The sequence below is a fragment of the Lithobates pipiens genome, unplaced genomic scaffold (genome assembly GCF_037356315.1).
Source record: "Lithobates pipiens isolate NorthernLeopardFrog02 unplaced genomic scaffold, aLitPip1_a1.2 Scaffold_19, whole genome shotgun sequence".
In the NCBI taxonomy this organism is placed as follows: Eukaryota; Metazoa; Chordata; class Amphibia; order Anura; family Ranidae; genus Lithobates; species Lithobates pipiens.
Genome location: NW_027507764.1, coordinates 413,652,372 through 413,675,283, shown reverse-complemented (window position 1 = coordinate 413,675,283; position 22,912 = coordinate 413,652,372). Strand labels below are relative to the sequence as shown.

General features: G+C 42.2%; 1 protein-coding gene across 2 annotated transcripts in view; it reads left to right on the top strand.

The window, feature by feature from the left end:
* The first annotated feature begins 892 nt into the window (after positions 1–892).
* Positions 893–22,912, top strand: part of LOC143997091 (myosin regulatory light chain RLC-A) — a 37,135-nt gene continuing 15,115 nt past the window's right edge. The window contains exons 1-2 of one of the 2 annotated variants that reach the window (XM_077492518.1): positions 893–1,054; positions 20,122–20,328. In XM_077492518.1, coding sequence (XP_077348644.1) covers positions 20,145–20,328 — 184 coding nt within the window. In that variant the 5' untranslated portion in view covers positions 893–1,054; positions 20,122–20,144. The remainder of the gene's footprint in view (positions 1,055–20,121; positions 20,329–22,912) is intronic. The other variant, XM_077492519.1, reaches the window with a different exon arrangement.

The window sequence follows — 22,912 nt, the reverse complement described above, 5'->3', positions numbered from 1 at the left end:
GTCCCTAAAACCTGAGCGAGTGTTTGCTGTGATTGTAAACACTCCTCTATCATATTACACACACACTCCCCCATCATATTACACACACACACCCCTCCATCATATTACACACACACACTCCTCCATCATATTACACACACACACTCCTCCATCATATTACACACACTTATACTCATCCATCATATTACACACACACACTCCTCCATCATATTACACACACTTATACTCATCCATCATATTACACACACACTCCTCCATCATATTACACACACTCACACCCCTGCATCATATTACACACACACACACCCCTCCATTATATTACACACACACACACACTCCTCCATCATATTACACACACTCTCCTCCGTCATATTACACACACACGCTCCATCATATTACACACACACTCCATCATATTACACACACACTCTCCTCCGTCATATTACGCACACTCCTCCATCATATTACGCACACTCCTCCATCATATTACACACACGCTCTCCTCCATCATATTACTTACACACACTCCTCCATCATATCACACACATATACACACACCTCCATCACATCACACACACTACACCGGGCTGGCATATCACGTTCACACTCTGCAAGTCCAACTCCCGCGAGATCTCAGGCTCCGCTTCCATACAAGGACATATGTCAGCCGCTGTCTCATAGACGTCACCCCCGCTGGAATGTGTCCCGCCCTCTGATGTGGAATGTACCAACCTTATACCTGGGGGAAGCCCGGTTCAATCTTCAAACGTCCAGTATTTTATATGTTAACTTGTATTACATGTGTGCAGTACACTTGCAGTAAACACTTTACAGACCAGCTCCGATGCCTCGTAGAAGTGGCATAATCCTTGTGGGGGGATTCGGTGACCCCTCCGGGCGGAGTGGTTCGCTCCATCCGCTCCCCGTGGCTTGTAATGCGGAAGTGACTGTGTGGAGGAGTGTCTGTGAGGGGTGTTGGTCGCGGTTGTGAGGTGATTCCGTCTGTGTGTGAGAAGAGAACAGCTAGCCTCCTGTGTGTCCCGTTCTGTGTACGGTGAGTATTCCGGGAGGTGAATGAGGCCGACATACATACATATATGTATGGGGGGTGGTGGATGTCAGTGCTGTACCTGGCCTACGGGCGGCCGCGCCCAGCACACCTATATATCGGAACACAGGGCCCGCCGGGTGTGTACATCCACCACACAGGCCAGACATCCAATCGGTGTGTGCCCGTTCCCACTCAGCCCAAGACATTATTTCGGTTGGGGAGAAATGCTGGAAAACATTAGGCAATCGACAGCCAGAGATCGGTGTCCCCGGCAGCCGGTGTCGCTGCCAGAAGACAATATTCCATCAGGGGGATTCCTCTATCCACCTCACTTGTGTGAATAGAGTAATACGTTTATCTTTTATTTGTGTTCCTATAGCCAGCACTACTGTGTGTCCCCAGGGGCCACTGCAGACAATAGTCTGTATGTGCCTTAGGCTGGATGTAGATAACAAATTAGTCTGGTTTAGCAGGAACTGCCTAAATTTTAATCCATCTGTGGGCAAGCTGGCTGTACTCAAGTTGATCCAGTAAACCAGGGGACTCAAACTGGTGGCCCTCCAGCTATTGCAAAACTACAAGTCCCATCATGCCTCTGCCTGTGGGAGTCATGCTTGTAACTGTCAGCCTTGCAATGCCTCATGGGAATTGTAGTTTCGCAACAGCTGGAGAACAGTTTGAGATTCTGCATTAAAACCTCCCTCTGTCAGAACACAATAGCTGGGGGTGGGGGGGACCACGACTGTATTGATGGGAGAATCAAGTGATTTTCTTTCCTTCAATCTGTGGATGAAGATAAGAAAATATTTTATCATACGGCTTGCTTTACCTAGGTCAATGAAGAAAAATATTTTCTTAGACACGCCCTTAGTCGTTAATTGGTTTATTTCTTCCACATTGTCTTATTTCTGTGCTTTCCATCACTTTTCTGTTTTTTTGTTTCTCCCCTTTGATGTTTTAAATTTAGATTTTGCTAAGAAAAAGATCAAATGTCATTTGTAAAGGGACTTTAGTAAATAGCAGGGATTTCTAGCAGTCTCAAGTAATGTCTCCCAACAACTCCTGTAGCATGGGGCACAGTCTGACAGTTGTCCGTAGCATTACATTCACTGAGAGTTATTTGCAGCTGTTTGTCAGGGGCTGCATTTGATTCCCCTCTATATCAAGTAAGGTGACCACAATGGTTCTAAGCTTAAGACAGTTTGTTGTATTTTAGGCTGAACCTGGAATATGTTGACTTGCTTGCATTGTTTGCTGACCAAAAGGGACATTACAAGATCTGTTCAACAGTCCAACCAGGAGTGCCCATAGATGACTGTCTCAGTCATGTTTCTGCTGGATTGAATGAAATCTGATGTTTTTTGGGGCATTAGCTGTTCATGCTGGTCTGTCAGACATGAAAGAGTAGTTGGTTTTATAATCAGACCAATTGCAAATTATCTGTGAGCTTTGATCAGCAGTATTTGGCCAAAATAAGACAGACCCACATTCCCTAATATTAAAGCCCCCTCTTCCCATTTCACACACTTATTTATTGTTTTAAGTCCTGTTTTCTTCATTGTAAGAGACCCTCACTTCTGGGTTTCTTGCCATGCCAAGAATGACCTACAGTCTTCTGGGATATCTAGGGCTGAAAAAAACAAATCGACAACTAATCGATTATGAAATTGATTACTATTTTCATAATCAATTAATTGGCCAGTAACATAATGGGGTTTAAAAAAACTAAAATTAGCCCTTTATAGTACAAAGAGCAAATTGCTACAGTAAATATTACTTTCACAGTTCTACAGTAAACAAATGAATACTTTATAGTACAAAAAAGCAGATAATCACTACATTTGTTTACTGTAGAACCGTGAAAGTAATATTTACTGTAGCAATTTGCTCTTTGTACTATAAAGGGCTAATTTTAGTTTTTTTAAACCCCATTATGTTACTAAACGTCTTAGACCTGGTTCACACCTCTGTGTTTTTTTTAGTGCTTTTTTCAGAAACGCACTACAGTTCATTTACATGGTTTCTTATGGGACATGGTCACATCTATGCTTTTTTTCAGCCGCTGCATATTTGGAAAGAGTCAGGGACTTTTTTTTTTTTTATGCAGAACGTGCTTTTTTGGTTCAATATACTTCAATGAAGAAGCTGCATAAAATCATGTAATGTGTATTTTCTGCAATTTGTGTCTTTTAATCTGCCAAACAAGAAATTGGCCAAAAAAAAATGCTAAAAAACAAATCGCAGCAAAATCACGTGTGCAAAAATCTAAACGCACAGCAAAAAGCACTGCAGAAACGCATCTAAAGCAACCTGCATAGGTGTGTACCGAGCCTTATGCTGGCCACACTGATCTATTTTCAGACAAAAAAATCTTTGTACATTCGCTGAATGAAAGAATGTTTGAAATTTTTACTTGTTTTTAACATTCTCTTTTTAAAATGAATGTAATTTCTGATCGAAAACCACATACACTGTCTGAAAATTTCTTTTGACCAAGAAGTTTTCTATTTCCAAATTTTACCATCACTGTGGTTGAAAATGAACGTCAGTTTGACCCCACTAACGATTAGAAAATCGAATGAACGTTCTTAAAATTACTTTTTTTTTTTTTTTTTTAATTAAACAAGGTCTTCCTTCAAAAAAAAGTGATCTCCGAGTCTGATGTTTACCAGATTCACCCTTTAATAGTATATCTCCTCTAATAGTTTATACACTATCTCTTCTGTCTTTTATTCTCAAAGTGGATTCAATATTTTGCTCCCTAACCATATAGTTGGTTATTTTATATTTACCACTGCATTCAAATATTTAGAATAAATTGTCTTTTTTTTATTTACATATTAACTAAATTATACGCCACACTTTGTTTTCATTAATCACCTTAAAAAAAAAATCGACCACCTAATTGATTATGAAAATAATCGTTAGTTGAAGCCCTAAGGATATCCTCATCTCACATCCCAGAAGGCTTCCGGGCAATCTACCAAAAGTGCGCATTTCTATAGGAAGACCTGGGTTTGGGGCTACTGACTGAGTTTGTAATCTTCTAGGTATTTTTTAAAAATAATTGTCATAAATGGATGCATTGCCATATTTATTATAAATAGTTTGAATCAAAGTTTTTGTAAATCTTGCTAATTTTGTCATTGTTTTGATCCCCTGACATTAATGGCTGTTCAGATCGCATCTTATAAACATTTTGCACATATATGAAGGTTTTCTCGATTAATGCCTGTAGCTCGTTAATCAGAAAGTACACATTGGGTAGAGCACCACCAGTTTCCTTCCTCAGTCTTCCGGCTTTGATAGACATAACACAATCTTGAACATGCAGGATCCTACAAAGGAGAACGTAGCAACGTTTTAGCCAAGTCTGTTCTCTTCCGGTTCTAGATGAGTAAACATTGTTGAAAATAAACAACTCTTGATGTATGTAAACTGCAAGTTAACACCATTTTGTATTTTTAGTTTGTTTTGTATGCTTTTTCTTGATTTTATTTTTTTTCAAAAAAGATTTAATGGAAAGGTCCCAGATGCAACAGAACATAAACTGTAGCAGTTGTAAAAAATGCTTTAAAAGTTTCCAAAATCAATAGCAGATGTTCCTGATTGAGAGGATTGCATAATCAAAGCTGGACGTTTTCTGGCTCCACATGTTTTCTCTTTATTTGAAGAATGTCTTGTACATTATTGCTGTCATGCTTGTGTTGTTAACTGAACTGCAAACAGCAGATGTTAACTACATTAGGATCAATTCTGCGTAATTACTAGTCTAGTCATGTAAGGAAGTGTATTGTGTTTGCCTTTCTTGTTGTTCCACACCCTTTTCAGAGACTATCCAGTCTTGCAAGTTATTTTGCATGAAAAAGGTTATCTTAACCACTTTCAGACCGGACCATTTTGCTGGTAAATGACCAGAGGTCTTTTTACACTTTGGCACTGCGCTGCTTTAACTGGTAATTGCGCGGTCATGCAATGTTGTACCCAAACAAAATTTGCGTCCTTTTCTTCCCACAAATAGAGCTTTCTTTTGATGGTATTTGATTGCCTCTGCGATTTTTATTTTTTGCGATATAAACGTAAAAAGACCGCAAATTTTGAAAAAAAATGATATTTTCTACTTTTTGTTATTAGAAAAATCCAATAAACTCAATTTTAGTCATACATTTAGGACAAAATGTATTCAGCCACATGTCTTTGGTAAAAAAAAAGTCAATAATTGTATATTTATTGGTTTGCGCAAAAGTTGTCACATCTACAAACTAAGGTACGTTTTCTGGAATTTACGCAGCTTTTAGTTTACGACTGCCTATCTCATTTCTTGAGGTGCTAAAATGACAGGGCAGTACAAAACCCCCCCAAATGACCCCATTTTGGAAAGTAGACCCCCTAAGGAAATTGATAAGAGGCATGTTGAGCCCATTGAATATTTTATTTTTTTGCCTCAAGCGATTGAATAATGACAAAAAAAAAATTTTTTTTTTTTTTTTTTACACAAAGTTGTCACTAAATGATATATTGCTCACACATGCTATGGGCGTATGTGAAATGACACCCCAAAATAAATTCTGCTGCTTCTCCTGAGTACGGGGATACCACATATGTGGGACTTTTTGGGAGCCTAGCCGCGTACAGGGCCCCGAAAACCAAGCACCGCCTTCAGGCTTTCTAAGGGCGTAAATTTTTGATTTCACGCCTCACTACCTATTACAGTTTTGAAGGCCATAAAATGCCAAGATGGCACAAAACCCCCACAAATGACCCCATTTTAGAAAGTAGACACCCCAAGCTATTTGCTGAGAGGCATGTTGAGTCCATGGAATATTTTATATTTTGCCACAAGTTGCGGGAAAATTACAAACTTTTTTTTTTTTTTTTTTTTTTTCACAAAGTTGTCACTAAATGATATATTGCTCATGCATGCCATGGGCATATGTGAAATGACACCCCAAAATAAATTCTGCTGCTTCTCCTGAGTACGGGGATACCACATATGTGGGACTTTTTGGGAGCCTAGCCGCGTACGGGGCCCCGAAAACCAAGCACCGCCTTCAGGCTTTCTAAGGGCGTAATTTTTTGAGTTCACTTCTCACTACCTATTACAGTTTTGAAGGCCATAAAATGCCAAGATGGCACAAAACCCCCACAAATGACCCCATTTTAGAAAGTAGACACCCCAAGCTATTTGCTGAGAGGCATGTTGAGTCCATGGAATATTTTATATTTTGCCACAAGTTGCGGGAAAATTACAAACTTTTTTTTTTTTTCACAAAGTTGTCACTAAATGATATATTGCTCACGCATGCCATGGGCATATGTGAAATGACACCCCAAAATAAATTCTGCTGCTTCTCCTGAGTACGGGGATACCACATATGTGGGACTTTTTGGGAGCCTAGCCGCGTACGGGGCCCCAAAAACCAAGCACCGCCTTCAGGCTTTCTAAGGGCGTTACAGTTTTGAAGGCCATAAAATGCCAAGATGGCACAAACCCCCCCCCCCAAATGACCCCATTTTAGAAAGTAGACACCCCTAAATTTAGGGGTACACTAGTGAGACTAGGTAATAAATGGCGGGTGCCCTGAAACTATAAAAAAATAACTAACCAACCAGCGTCACCTGTAACAGTTATATGGTGATCACTGGTGAAAGGGTTAACTAGGGGGCAATCAGGGGGCTTTATGCGGTAGTATATGGGGGTCCCTGGCGCTATAAAAAGCTGCGGCGAACCTAAATACCTACCTGCCTAACTAGCGTCACCTGTGACACTAATACAGCGATCAGAAAAACGATCGCTTATTAGGCTGGGTTCACACTGGAGCGATGCGGGAACGCCACGAATGCGCGGCGGGTTCCCGCATCGCATGCCTCCCGGCGGCAGTTCACACTGCCCTATGCGAACTGCTGGGAGTGTCAGTGAAATGTTAATGACACCCCCAGATCAGTTCGCATATCGCAGTGCGATCTGCAAACTTGGATCGCATGGTGTGAACACCCATGCGATCCGATTCTGCTGCGGACCAAAAAAAGGGTCCCGTGCGAGTTTGCGGCGGGTGCGGCGGGTGCGACACGAATTCAGCCATACTATCTGTATAGCTGAACTCGAATCGCACAGAGATCGGATGTGATTTGCACTGCAGTGCGGTGCGAATCACATCCGTTCTCATAAACCGCTGCAATGTGAACCCAGCCTTAGTGACACTGGCGACGGGGGGTGATCACGGGGTTAAACCTTTATTGGGGGGGTTAGGGGGGTACCTTAGAACTAAAGGGGGCTAACCCTAACTGCCCTAACAGTTATTAGTCACAAATGACACCTGCCGGGTGATCAGGGGGTTAAACCTTTATTAGGTAATAAATGGCGGGTGCCCTGAAACTATAAAAAAATAACTAACCAACCAGCGTCACCTGTAACAGTTATATGGTGATCACTGGTGAAAGGGTTAACTAGGGGGCAATCAGGGGGCTTTATGCGGTAGTATATGGGGGTCCCTAGCGCTATAAAAAGCTGCGGCGAACCTAAATACCTACCTGCCTAACTAGCGTCACCTGTGACACTAATACGGCGATCAGAAAAATGATCGCTTATTAGGCTGGGTTCACACTGGAGCGATGCGGAAACGCCGCGAATCCGCGGCGGGTTCCCGCATCGCATGCCTCCCGGCGGCAGTTCACACTGCCCTATGCGAACTGCTGGGAGTGTCAGTGAAATGTTACTGACACCCCCAGATCAGTTCGCATATCGCAGTGCGATCTGCAAACTCGGATCGCATGGTGTGAACACCCATGCGATCCGATTCTGCTGCGGGCCAAAAAAAGGGTCCCGTGCGAATTTGCGGCGGGTGCGGCGGGTGTGGCGGGTGCGGCGGGTGCGGCGAATGGCTGAACTCGAATCGCACAGAGATCGGATGTGATTTGCACTGCAGTGCGGTGCGAATCACATTCGTTCTCATAAACCGCTGCAATGTGAACCCAGCCTTAGTGACACTGGCGACGGGGGGTGATCACGGGGTTAAACCTTTATTGGGGGGGTTAGGGGGGTACATTAGAACTAAAGGGGGCTAACCCTAACTGCCCTAACAGTTATTACAGTCACAAATGACACCAATGCAAAAAAAAAAAAAAAAAAAAAAAAAAATGACATTGGTGTCACTGTGACTGGGGGGCAGGGGTAATTGGGGGGGTGATCGGGGGGTAAAGGGGGGGTGTGAGTGTGCCTGGCATGTTCTACTGTGTGTGGGATGTGTTGGTGCAACTCACTGATCCGCTCTCCTCCGTGTCGGAACGAAAAATACCGACACGGAGGAGAGAATACATCACTTCCTCTCCTGTGTTTACATTACAGGAGAGGAAGTGATGTCACCGGGGATTTCCATTCGTCGGGAGCGATCGCGAGGGGGTGGCCATGAATGAATGGCCGTCCCCTCGTCCGGGATCGCTCCCGAACGAAAACCGACCGCCGCAGGCACCGGGCGGGGGCCCGATCGGGCCCCCGACCCGCGGGAGGCAAATCACGTACATCTACGTGCTTATGCCTGCCCGTGCCATTCTGCCGACGTACATCGGCGTGAGGCGGTCGGCAAGTGGTTAACTGTAGTATACAGTATAGACCAGTATTTTGTTTGATAAACCTAATCATTTATATACCAAGAACATTTATTTTTATTTTTTTCCACTGCTCTGGGCTGGGGGCACAGTAAAGCTTTTTATCCCCTACAAACAGTTGCATAGCTGATAGGATTGTTCTGACATCTACTCTAAAGCCCCTTTAACACAGGCAGATAGAATTCAGCTTTTAGCTGCAAATAGATCAAGTTATCTACTGCAGCTAATCTCAGACAATGCTTTCTTATGGCCCCATTCACACACTGAATTTGAAAGGTTTTGTTACATGGGGTTTGGTGTGGTTAGAAAAAATAGGGCGCATCCCTCTGTCAGAGCACAATAGCTCAGTGGGGGGAGATCGCTGTACTAACATCGGATCATGAGTGCACCATGTTTAGTGTCCTGAAAATCACTTGGCTGTCGTCCTGTCTCCACTTAGGATTTTTTTTATTTTCTTTAAAAGGGATGAGACATTGCAAGTATAAGTATGCTGTGCTGCAAAAAAAAAAAAAATTACGACCCCCCCCCCCCCCCCCCATGTAACCGATTACTATAAAGTGATTAATGCCAAAAGTTTACTGTTCTCAGCCAGTAGATCATGTACAGCAGGCTCTAAAGTTAAAATTGCCATGCAAGCATAGCTACACTTTCAGTCAACATTCCATTACTATCCGCTAGAGTCAGTCCATAGAAATTATAGTATTGTAAATATACACCAGTAGTTAAGCTTAGTACCCAATCTTTGGGGCACATAGAGAGCAGGCAATAAAATAGCTGTCCACTATTTTTGCAGGAGACTTAAAGGAGGGCTCGACAAAACCCGGGCGCCAGGTAGCATTTGCTGGGGGTATCCTGTCTCCGTGGACACCCCCGGCGTGATCGCGTCGGGCCGCGCCGCCGGTAATTGAGGCCGCCACGGCTTTGAGGCCTTCTGCGGTCCTATGGTTCCTTCTGGAATTTGGCGCCCTCTTGTGGTGGCTGTTGGTATGACAACCAGCAATGCTAATGGAGCCTATTTTCACTGCCCGCCTATCTTCTTCCCTTTACTTAGAACCCCTAAACATTATATATAAATAATAATAATAAAAAAAAGACAACAGTAAAGTTAGCCCAATTTTATTTTTTTTTTATTGTGAAAGATAATGATACGCCGAGTAAATTGATACCCAACATGTCACGCTTCAAAATTGCGCCCGCTCGTGGAATGGCGACAAACTTTTACTCTTTAAAATCTCCATAGGCGACGTTTAAAAGATTCTACAGGTTGCACGTTTTGAGTTACAGAGGAGGTCTAGGGTTAGAATTATTGCTCTCACTCTACCGATCATGGCGATACCTCGCATGTGTGGTTTGAACACCGCTTTCATAAGCGGGCGCTACTCACAAATGCGTTCGCTTCTGCACGCAAGCTTGGTGGGACATGGTGCGTTTAAAATTATTTATTTTTTCTTATTTTAACTTTTATTTTTATTTTTTTTCACTGTTCTTTTTAAAAAAAAAAAAAATTGTGTCACTTTTATTCCTATTACAAGTAATGTAAAAATCCCTTGTAATAGAAAAAAGCATGACAGGTCCTCTTAAATATGGAATTGGGGTCAGAGACCTCAGATCTCATATTTACACTAAAATGCAATTAAAAAAAACAATTGTCATTTGAAAAATATAAATAAATAAAATGTCCCTCTAAGCTATGGGCAATGACTTGGAGACAGGAGGGGGGGCGCTCGGCACTATCTTCCCCTCACTCGTCTCCATGTCAGGCCAGGGACAGGTCCAGATCGCTGTCACGGACCTGGCTCCTAGATTCCAAGCAAATTTGTCAAGCCCTGACTTAAATCACTACATACCCAGAAATAGTGGTACGTTATAACACTGTTACGGTATTTTGATCTATGTTTATGCTTGGGTGGATGCAGTATCGGTCCCCTGCCACCTGCACTGAGACCCGAGCCATCGAACACCGCCGATGGCTCGGGTCTCGCAGATCCCCGACCTGTCTATTGGAAATACAGCTGTGTGTTCTTTTGTTCCTCTGCCTATGTGGAGGGGGAGGTGTGTCCATTTCTTCAATCATTTATCATACAGTGTCTCAGAGCTGTAACTGCAGTTCTCTGTTTCCTTCTCTGTACTACTCTCAGATGCATAAGGATTTTATCACTTTAAAGGGTTGGAGAGAAGACTTCAGGTAACAAGTAAAACCTATGTAGCAGGATTTTTTTTCGGTCTGTGTATCACCCAAGGCTTTTCGCCGAGTATGTGAGGGTTTATAACCACTTTAAGCTGAAAATACAGCACTGCATTACTTTGACAATTGCGCAGTCGTTCCCACTTTTTTTTGGGACCAGTGACATTATTGCAGTGATCAGAGCTTAAAAATATCCCCTGATCACTGTATAAATGACACTTGCAGGGAAGGGGTTAACACTAGGGGGAATCAAGGGGTTAAGTGTCCTAGGGAGGTGTTTCTTCCTGTGGGGGAAGGAAATGACTGGGATTACAGAGAGATCGCTGTTTCTGATAACTAGGAACAGACACTCTCGCTGTACTCTCCTCTCAGAACGGGGATCTGCTTTTACACTGTCAGATCTTCGATCTGCCTCTGAGAAACGTGCGCCCGCCCGCAGTTTCTCGTGCACGAAACAACGTACAGGCACAATTTTTAAGGCTGCCCTGCCGCAGTATATATGCAGTGGGCAGGCCTTAAGTGGTTAAAGTGATACTAAACACACTGTTTATTTTGCATTGCCCCTTTTTTATTTCTATATGTGCATGGTAGACTGCAATTTTAATAAAAAATAAAAATCTAAGTACCCTTTTCCTAATCAATATACAGTGGTCACAAGACCCAGATCTTTCCCAGCCTGTCTGCAGTTAAACATAAGCAGGAGGAGCTATTAGTCATCTTCTGGTCACATGTCCTTGGAATACAGAGTAAAATGAAATCATTCATATCAATAAACTGTTTTAAATTGTCATACAAATATATATTTGAAATTAAATCTTTATTTTGTGGCAATATCATGGTGTGGGCGGATTTCTGACAGTCACGGGCTGTGTTACACCCCTCCAGCCTCTATTAATCTACATTTGATATTTATTATACAGGATTTGTATAGCGCCAACAGTTTGAGCAGCTTTACAACATGGGGACAGGCAGTACAAGTCAATACAGGAGGGATCAGCGGACCCTACTCGTTAGAACTTACAATCTAGAAGTATATGCCGCCCCCATTGTGTTTTAGCTGGTTAGTGGACATGGGGGAGGGAGGATGTGGGCTGTCATTTACCACTTTGTATACACCCACATATGAGTCACATGGGCTGCTCAGATTTGAGGTGGATTTAATGACACTTATTGTGGCAAGTTTTGGGTAGCATGTGGCCTACTCCTATATCACTGGTTGGGCCTAGCGGCCAGTCACTGGAGCACTGCTACATGATAGTGGTGATGTTGCTGCGCTCTTCAGGCTTTGGCACTGGATATTTTGGTGCCAACTGCAATGGAGGATACAGTGGCAGGAAATGATTGCAGGTGTGAGCATCTGTGGGCAAAGTGACACTTTTTTTTTTTTTTTTTAAACTTTATATCTTTATTAATTTCTTTTTCAATTCAAAACAACTCATACAATCTTCCAATAAAAAGCCAATAGCAACATAATACCAGTTTACATATCCCCCACCCAACCTTCCCTTCCTACATTCATCACCTTCCCCACTCATACACTCCCATTCATCATACTTCCTTCTTACTAAGAGATACCTTCATTCATCATTTTTACATACCATTCCCTCCATATCTTATCAAATTTTTTAATACCCCCTTGTCTCATGTACGCCACTCTCTCTCTTTAAGGATAACCCTATTCATATTTTGCACCCACTCTCCGCTCGTAGGGGGTGTGGCTGATTGCCAATTCTGGGCTATAAGTTTCCTAGCCTGAAAGAGACACCTTACTTTGGCTAAATTACTATCCTTAGGGTCACTACTCCCCTTGATCCATCCCAACACACATCCCTTTGGTTCCATTTCTACTACCATCTCAAAAACCCCACTAATTATCATCACAACCTCCCCTCCAATACCGATGTAGCTTGGGACATCTCCAAAACATGTGGATCATGTCTCCTTCTGTCCTTCCACATCTAGGGCAAGCTGCATCACTCCTTCTACCAAATTGCGCCAACCTCTTAGGGGTATAATACGCTCTATACAGTAAAAGTAGATGTGAAAACTTTTGAGATAGAGAAATGGACACCCATGGTGCCACCTCAAGGATTCTCTCCCATTGGTCTTCCGAGATGTCACCCACATCGGATTCCCATTTTTCCTGTTTTTTTTTTTTTTACCCTGTTTTTTTTCCTGGGATTTATTACACAGCTCCACATACACCTTAGAGATTAAACCTTTCCCTGATTTTGCTCGCAATACATCCTCTATTACGGGTATCTCACTCCATACCATCACTGTCCCCTGGAACTGTTTATTCAAAGCATGTCTGATCTGCAAGTATCTAAAAAAGGATTTTTTCGGAATTAAAAACTGATTCCTTAGCTCTTGGAATTGTTTCATTCTGCCCTCCTTATATATCTGATGAACAAAGTGTATACCCCTATTTTCCCATTCCCTTACTTGTCCTATTTTTAGAACCTCTTCCAGCTTATTATTTGCCCATAAGGGGGAGTATTCCGTAAATCCCCCATAGCCTAGTATTCTTTTGGTTGTCTCCCACACCTTAATCATTAAACCTAAGGTAGGAACATCCCGGATGAATGCCCCTGCCTCTAATGCTACTACTAGTGGTCTTCCGAGGAATTGTTCGAGGGGAGATCCCTTTTTCCACCCCCCTCCCTCCCCTTCCTCTCCGGCCAGGTGTTGTAGCTGGGCTGCTATGAAGTAATTAAATGGATGTGGAAGCACAAGTCCCCCCCTGTTACTTGGAAGTTGCAGAGTCTTTAACCCAATACGTGCTCGTCCCCCCCTTCCACATTAATTCTCTAAATATGGAATCTATCTTATGGAACCAGTCCTTATATATCCATACTGGAGAATTATGCAGTACATAGAGAAGTTGCGGTAAGAGAATCATTTTAACAAGATTGCATCTACCCGCTACTGAGAGTGGTAGTTTCTTCCAGATCTTAATTTTTTGTTTAAATTTGGCTAGCAGTGGAACCAAGTTATTTATCACATATTGCTTAGGATCTTTAGAGATACAGATACCCAGGTATTTCATCTTACTCACTATCTGAATATGTGCAGCTTCACATGGTAGGGGGCTGTCTAATGGGTCTATAGGCAATATACAGGATTTATCCCAGTTTATTTTTTAGACCCCCAAGATGTCCAAAATTGGTAATTCTATACATCACTTCCCCTATTGAATGCTGAGCGTCTCCAAGAAGCAGAAGGAGATCATCTGCGAATAATACTACTTTTTCTTCTTCCTCCCCTCTCCTAAAACCTTTTATCCTCTTATTTGATCTTAGGGATATAGCCAAAGGCTCGATCGCCATAGCGAACTAGAGGGGGGACAGGGGACACCACTGCCTCGTGCCTCTCTTCAATCGGATCCCAGCCGAGCTTTCGTTGTTGACACTAATCCTTGCTTCCGGACATCTATATAACATTTTAACCCATTTTATAAATACCGGGCCCACCTTATATTCTCTCAAGACTCTCCACAAGTATCTCCACTCTAGTGAATCAAAGGCTTTAGCAGCGCCCAAGGATAAAACAGCCCTCTGGCCATCTCCATCCACGGGTATCTGAAGGTTCAAGAAAACCCGTCTTATATTTGTAGATCTCCCAGGAATAAATCCAGATTGGTCAGGGTGAGTAATTTTCCCTATCACTCTGTTCAATCTATTCGCCAAGACCTTAGCTAGGATCTTTACGTCCAGGTTCAACAGGGAGATAGGTCTATATGATGAAGGGGCAAGAGGGTCCTTGTTTTCCTTTGGCAACACTATTACATTAGATTCTCTCATAGAAGCAGGAGAATTACCTCCTTCAATCGCCCAGTTAAGGACTTTTAGGAGCTCTGGGATTAGTACCTCACCAAAGTGACACTCTTTAAAGCGATATCAGTAACCAGTGCAGTTTTCCTTAACTGGTTTAAAGTGGTTGTTAAGCCACTATCACATCTTTATATCTCCACCTCTGTCATAAAAAGCTGTATCCTAGTGCCTGTGCTTTATAAAAAGCACTGGGCTGTATAACATGTCTAAAGGGAACAGGATTTTTTTTTTTTGGGGGGGAGGGGGGTGAACAAACGCTTTAAGCATCGCTAATGCTTGCAAACTGATCCATTCTTTGGGCATGTTCTACGTATTTCTGCTTCTTTGCTGGGTCTCTGGATCATGGTAATAAGATACAATTGTAGAAATAATCATGATTGTGACATAATTGGCAAACGCTGACTGTTAAATTTAAAAAATTTGTTTTTTGGCTAGGTGTTGCAGCTTGTTAGGCATTTAACCACTTCACACAAAACGGCGTACCCACACGGCAGTACTTTGATGCTAAATACCGGGGTTATGGCAGCAGCTAGCTGTCATTAACCTGGTATTTTCGGGAACGCTGTGCGTTTTTCTCTTTAAAATAAAAGTGGTCACTGCTGCTCTTAAAGGACAAATTTGTAATATATATATATATATATATATATATATATATATATATATATATATATATATATATATATATTTTTTTTTTTTTTTTATTGAATTTTAGTGTAAATATGAGTTTGAGGTCTTTTTGACCCCAGATCTCATATTGAGGAGGAGCTGTCATGCTTTTTTCTATTACAAGGGATGTTTACATTCCTCCTAATAGGAATAAAAGGTGTCAAAATAAAAAATGAAACGTAAACTAAGATGAGCTTGTGCGCAGAAGTGAAATGCATACACGAGTAGCACCCGCCTATGAAAACTGTGTTCAAACCACACATGTGAGGTATCACCGCGATTGTTGCAGCAAGAGCAATAATTCTAGCCCTAGACCTCCTCTATCACTTAAAACTGGTAACCCGTAGACATTTTTAAACATTGCCTATAGAGATTTTTAAGGGTAATAATTTTTCACCATTCCATGAGCGGGCGCAATTTTTAAGCTTGACATGTTTGGGTATCAATTTACTCAAGGTAACATCATCTTTCACAATATAAAAAAATAAATAAAAATTGGGCTAACGTTACTGTTACTGTTAAAAAAAAAATGCGCCTGTAAGACCGCTGCGCAAATACTGATTTTTAACTTGTTAAGGCCTCATGCCCACAGACTTTTTTGCAGCTTAAAAGCGCCTCTCCATGTTAGCCTATGGCCTCATGCCCACCATGGTGTTTTTGAGCTGCAAGTGGCATAGATGTTTTTAAACTCCAAAAACAAAACGCAGGAACAGTGCGTTCTGAGGCTCCAGCCCTAGAGCTGTAAAAACAACAGACGCAGGTAAAAGGTGTTAAATGCGATTTAATGGGGCTTAACGCTGTATACACAGTGTTATGCCTCGTCCAGCATTTCTGTGTCTCTATTCAAAATCAATGGTTCCCTATGGGAGCCAATTGATTTGAATAGAATTCAGAGCAAGATGACTTGTGTGCTGAGAATCTTGAAGGGGAATCCCGACAATTTAGCGTGAGGTTCACCCCCAAGATCCATACCAGACGCTTATCTGAGCATACAGTCGGCAGGTCAGGAAAGGGGGGTGAGCACCCTCCTCCCCCCGCCTCCTGGACCATACCAGGCCACATGCTTTCAACATGGGGGGGTTGGTGCTTTGGGGTGGGGCCCTGTGCCCCTCACCACCATGGTCCTATGTCCCTGTGTTGATGAGGACAAGGGCCTCTTCCCGACAGCCCTTGCCCGGTGGTTGTCTGGGTCTGCGGGCAGGGACTTATCGTGACTTGAAACCAGCACATGTCAGAAAAAGGTTTAGTGGTTAAACTTCCCTCATTTATTTCTTTTGATCTAAAGGAAAAATCGTTACAATGTTTATACTTAAAGCGGGGTTCCACCCTAAAGTGGAACTAACGCTGATCGGAACCCCCCCCCCCCCCCCCCCCCCCCCCTCCAGTGTCACAACTGACACCTTTCAGGGGTGAGGGGGGTGCAGATACCTGTCAGAGACAGGTATTTACACCCACTTCCGGGCATAGACTCCCACGGGAGTCTATGCCTCTTCCTGTCCCAGCGCGCTGTCTGCTGGGACACACACGGGTCCCAGAGACAGCACAGACAACGCCTATTGCACTGCGTGACTCGCGCATGCGCAGTAGGGAGCCGGGAAGTGAAGCCGCAGCGCTTCACTTCCTGAATTCCTCACCTAGAATGGTGGCAGCAGCTGAGAGCAGAGCGATCGATCGGCCTCGGCTGCCGGCATCTCTGGACCCCGGGACAAGTGAGTGTCCATTTATTAAGTCAGCAGCTGTAGTATTTGTAGCTGCTGGCTTTTAATATTTTTTTTCCACAGTGCAGTCCCGCTTTAAGGCTCCATGCACACTGAAGCTCAAAAAAGCTATTTCTGGACGCCAGATTGCTGGCAGAAAACGCTGGTTGAAAAAACTGCTTTTAACAGCGTTTTATACTAGCGTTAATGAGCGTTTTACAGCGTTAGCGTTAATGGGCGTTTTTTATAAAAATACACAGAGGACACTCCAAAAATCCCACAATGCATTGAAAAATAGAATGCCGAACACTAATGAATGAGCGTTTGTCGTTTTTTGCCGCTGAAAAACGGCACTTTGAACGCGAATTTCTGGCGTTCAGAAAAAAGCCCATAAACTCCACTGCTCATTAAAGTGGTAGTATGGTCATTTTTTTAACTTTTACCTACAGGAAAGCCTATAATAAGGCTTACCTGTAGGTAAAAAAAATATCTCCTAAACCTGTACGGTTTAGGAGATATTCCCCTCGGTATGCGCCGCTGACTGCAGCGGCGCATGCGCACAAGGGGGTGCTCTCCGTGAAAATCCGGCAGCGCTCGTGCGGCCGGACTGAAATCTCCCGCGCGCATGCGCGGGAGTGACGATATCGCGGCTCCGGCCACTCACAGCGCCAGAGCCGCGATACCCGGAAGAGACGCCGAGGGAGCATGTCGGCTCCCTCGGCGTGGATCGGGCCAGATGTCGGGGCCTCGTTCTAAGGTAAGTATTTCATAATGAGCTAGTATGCGGTGCATACTAGCTCATTATGCCTTTTGCTTTGCAGGTTTAAAAAAAAAAAAAAAAACATTGCGGGTTTACTACCGCTTTAAAGCTGAAAAACGTCCATGTGTGCATGGACACATAGGCTAATATAGAGTGGAGTTTATGGGCTTTTACAAAAAATGCCCAAACGCCAATTAACTGCAGTTTATCAGCTTCAGTGTGCATGGAGCCTTAGTTCCACTGCTAAAGAATTTTGTGATTCTTGGCAGACTGCCCTTTTATTTTTTATTTTTTGTTTGTTTTTTCTCTTTCTTTTGATGGTGTTTTGTCCAAGTACTCCCCATCTAATATTGCCCGTGCAGGACGGAGCCGCATTTCAGCTGATTAGCTGGAGTGATGTGACCAGGGCACAAGCGCACATCGTAGGAGGCATCTCTTGATGGGAGATACCATTTCACGGCCACAGTTGAAACCTATACAAACAGTGGGGGGACCGTAGTTCTAACATTGTGCCTCGCTGTTGTGGCCGGCTTTACAGTGTGCTGATGGTCCGGTTTTGGGGTAAAGCGTCGGCATGACGGTTCGGTTAGGGGACTGAATATGGCTTGTCAGTTGTCGTCTCATATCTGTGGGTTCCCTAATAGAAAAATAATTGCTGTGATCATTCTGCTTTCTTGTTCACCAGTCTGCTGATTAGACAATGTAGGGATTTTCTTTTTCTCTTGTGGGAAGCTACTATACACAGATGTCAATTCTACTAAAAGTTGTCCCTTTTTTATTTTTTGTATCAAATTTTTTTCATATTAATAAATAGCAATACTAAAGGCTTTTGTAGAACTGTAAATTGTATGATTCTTTTACTATTCCTAAAGGTGAATAGAGCATCAAAACTTTGAATTATGATCTTGTTTTTAAAACTGTGTCATAATGCTTTGATCTAAATACCCTGATCGCTTCTGTGATTAATTTCTTTCTCTAAAATGAAGCAGCACATTCAGCTGTCCCCCCCCCCCCTCCCACCTCCTCCCCTCCACCCCTCCTCTTCATAGTTTCCACAATGACCTCATTCTAGTAAATAAAGCTTAGATTTATTTGGTTGTTACACTTAGTGTAGGGAATGTGTCCTTCCAAAGCCAGATGATGACGGGATATCCCAAAGCCTATTTGAGGACCTGATCTGAACACTGTCTCTGCCATTTGAAGAGCAGTCAGGTAAGTTTTCTTGTTGTTTCGTGATTTTAAGCTTAAGCTGGCCATACACTAATAGTATATAGGTACTGTTTGGCTGATTTTCCAGCATGTTCCTTTAGCAAAAGTCGATCAAACTTTGTCAAACGGAGTAGGGCTAGGAGGGCCAATCTCTGAGCAAGTTTGCTTAGTGTATAGTTTTTGGCTCCTGTGGAGGAAGATTTCTCGCATGGTAAAGCAGTGCAGAAAAGGAGTATAGAGAAACCAGTACGTGTGGGGGTTATTTTTTTTATTTTTATTTTTTGTTCTGCATCAATGGCCCTAATTCACACCACTGCATTGCATTTCAGTGCAGTCAACAAGGGTAGAGCATGTTGCGTTTTTTTTTTTTTTTTTTTTTTTTTTTTTTTTTCCCTCCTGTATGGACTGCATGTGGAATGTGGAAAAACACTTCAATGGGGGGGAAAAATGCCCTGGGACACATCAAAAACACGCATCTAACGCAGTAATTGTGGATTGAATCAGACCTGAGACAGATTTACTATGCGATTACAATTTGATTCATACATTTTCCCCTCTGCTGCTCACAATTAGCACTGCTCCAATATATAGCCTGTCTTTGAGGACTTATTTGAGCAAAAGTTTTAATGTTAAAAATAAGTCTCGATCTTTGCAAAACTGTCACAGATCTGTTTCAGTCCTTTTGGAAAACTGTCACCATTGTCTGGTGGGTTGCAGAGGTTGCAAATATGCACAAAACCTTCTGCAAATCATTTTGTAAATGAAATAAATGCAGACTTATCTGCTTATGGTTATGTTTGTAGATTGATCAATCTACTTCCTTGTATATTAAATATTTCTCTGAAGATGCCCTTCTGTTTCAGTACCATCTGCTGAATTACATTTTTGGTATCTTTTCAGCTGAGTCGCATAGAAAGCTTTTTACTTTAGGTTTTCTGGGTAAAAAGCTGGATTTTACAAAGCGCATCATTTGCAGTCTGTGACATAATCTAAAGCCAGTCTCTAATACCTTTAGCCTAAATTTCTGTTAAATATGGAAACACTGCACATAATAGGCTTAAACTCTAATTGTACTGTGCTTTTATAAGTTTGCTTACTCTGCTTTTTTATTTCAGTTAGACACAACACCATCGCCAACATGTCAAGCAAAAGAGCAAAGACCAAAACCACCAAGAAGCGCCCCCAGCGCGCAACTTCCAATGTATTTGCTATGTTTGACCAGTCCCAAATCCAGGAGTTTAAGGAGGCCTTCAACATGATTGATCAGAACCGGGATGGTTTTATTGACAAGGAGGATTTGCATGACATGCTTGCATCCCTTGGTAAGTCATGTGGTAGGTCTGTAAAAATGAATAGTCAAGTGTATGCATAACCAAACCTCTATGGATAGAGTAGGGATGGATTCACGGTGTCTGTGCCCTAATGCGAGATTTCTCTTCACTTCTGATTATGGAGTTGCAGCAGAAAGTGAGGACTATTTCCCCTTTGGCAGTTGTCACAAGAACAGATGCCTATGTTGGAACATCATTACTTCTAATTACAATGATGACCAGAACAAATTGAGATGGTGAATCTTCCCAGTGCTGACGGTGACAGCAGGCATAACCTGGCAGGGCTTCTTCTTCTCTGAGCTACTAAAGTGTTGATTAAACAAATATATTCCTTGAATACTCTACCTCAACACACAGGTTTAAATAGATTAGTATGGTATAAAGATATACCAGAGCTCCAGTTTCTCAGTTTCTTCTGAAAATATTAGTTGCTTGGCTGTATGGAGACTTAGAAAGTCAAAAGTCCTTATAATTTAAGTAAGTGGGCCAGTGTGACTGTAAGGTAACTAGACCTTTAGACGGGGAAAATCGGCAGTACTAGCCTCCATAATCTTAGTATAGGTTTCCTTTTAAGAATAGGTTCGCTACTGCATTAGGGGCATCCTGATGTCTTGAGATTTCCTGTTCTGTGTACATGATTTGGCTGCTAACTGGATGTTTTGTAGTTTGTTTGCAGTGTTTTCTGTAGATTATGAATGGATTAGATTTACTCATGATGCAGTGCTTAGTGGTTACTGTTGCCAGAAAACATGGGTGTATGCCTGTATTTGCACTCTGCATGGTTACAGGTATACAAGGACATATGAGTGACAGGGGATAGGGTGGTGAAGGAATCCTAGACTCGCTGTTTGCTAAAGGACTACATGGTGGCAGGTAAGTGTGCCCTAAAACTTCCACGTTTGGGGGGAGCTCACCCCTGGCAGTAAGAGGTGGTTTTTTTTTTTTTTTTTTTTTTTTTTTTTTTTTTTTTTTGTTCTGCTTTAAGGTGTAGCTAAAGCCAAAACAGTGTGGATACCCTCTGGGAACGTTAAAACCCCACATTTGTTATTACTGCTTGTCTCTGTTTAATAATGACCACTGACACTTGGAAAGAAAATGGGAGAATTCCAATATATTGTAGCTGTTACAAGAATAGAGGGGAAATCTTCCACCGATGACCCCTTTTCCAGGGATAATCGTCTGAGATGGTGTTTCCCTCATTTTTCCTTTGTCTCTAGTACAGGAAGTGGATGTAAATCTCCCCAGTGGGGCACACATTCCCTACACATATCAAAGTGTTTGCTTTAGATAGCATTTTTATGTTTTCTGGGAGTCCGTAGATGAGCTTTGCAGGTAAACAGAGTTGACATTTTCTAATTCTCAAATGCAAAACATGCATTCATCATCCACTGGTGAGGGAAACGGAGGAACATTTCTAAAGCACAATATCGGCACACGCACAAATGGAAGGACACTGTGAGGTTGATTTACTAAAACTGGAGAGTGCAAAATCTGGTGCAGATCTGCATGGTGGCTTCTAACTTCCACTTGTTCAGTTTAAGCTTTGACGAAACCAGGAAGCTGATTTGTTTCTATGCAGAGTTGCACCAGATTTTGCTCTCCGGTTTTAGTAAATCAATTCCGGTGTTTCAACTTTTCTTGTATGTTGCAGAACTTTTAAAAGCAGTTCAGATGGGATATGCTGCATCCAAGAAAACTCTCTGCAAAACCCTTCAGTTGTCAGCTCATCCTTACTTTACTATTTAACCACTTCAGCCTAAGGAGCAGAGGTCTTTTTACAATTTCGCACTGCTTTAACTGGTAATTGCGCGGTCATGCAATGTTGTACCCAAACGAAATTTGCGTCCTTTTCTTCCCACAAATAGAGCTTTCTTTTGATGGTATTTGATTGCCTCTGCAATTTTTATTTTTTGCAATATAAATGGAAAAAGACCGAAAATTTTGAGGGGAAAAAAATATATTTTCAACTTTTTGTTATAAGAAAAATCGAATAAACTCAATTTTAGTCATACATTTAGGGCAAAATTTATTCAGCCACATGTCTTTAGTAAAAAAAAAGTCAATAAGCGTATATTTATTGGTTTGGGCAAAAGTTATAGCGTCTACAAACTAGAGTACGTTTTCTGGAATTTATACAGCTTTTAATTTTACGACTGCCTATCTCATTTCTTGAGGTGCTAAAATGGCAGGGCAGTGCAATCCCCCCCAAATGACCCCATTTTGGAAAGTTGACACCCCAAGGAAATTGCTGAGGGGCATGTTGAGCCCATTGAATATATTTTTATTTTTTTTGTCCCAAGTGATTGACAAAAAAAAAAAAAATTTACAAAAAGTTGTCACTAAATGATATATTGCTCACACATGCCATAGTTATATGTGGAATTGCACCCCAAAATATATTCTGCTGCTTCTCCTGAGTACGAGGATACCACATATGTGAGACTTTTTGGGAGTCTAGCCACGTACGGCACCCCAAAAACCAATCGCTGCCTTCAGGGTTTCTAAGGGTGCAAATTTTTGATTTCACTCCTCACTACCTATCACAGTTTCGAAGGCCATAAAATGCCAAAATGGC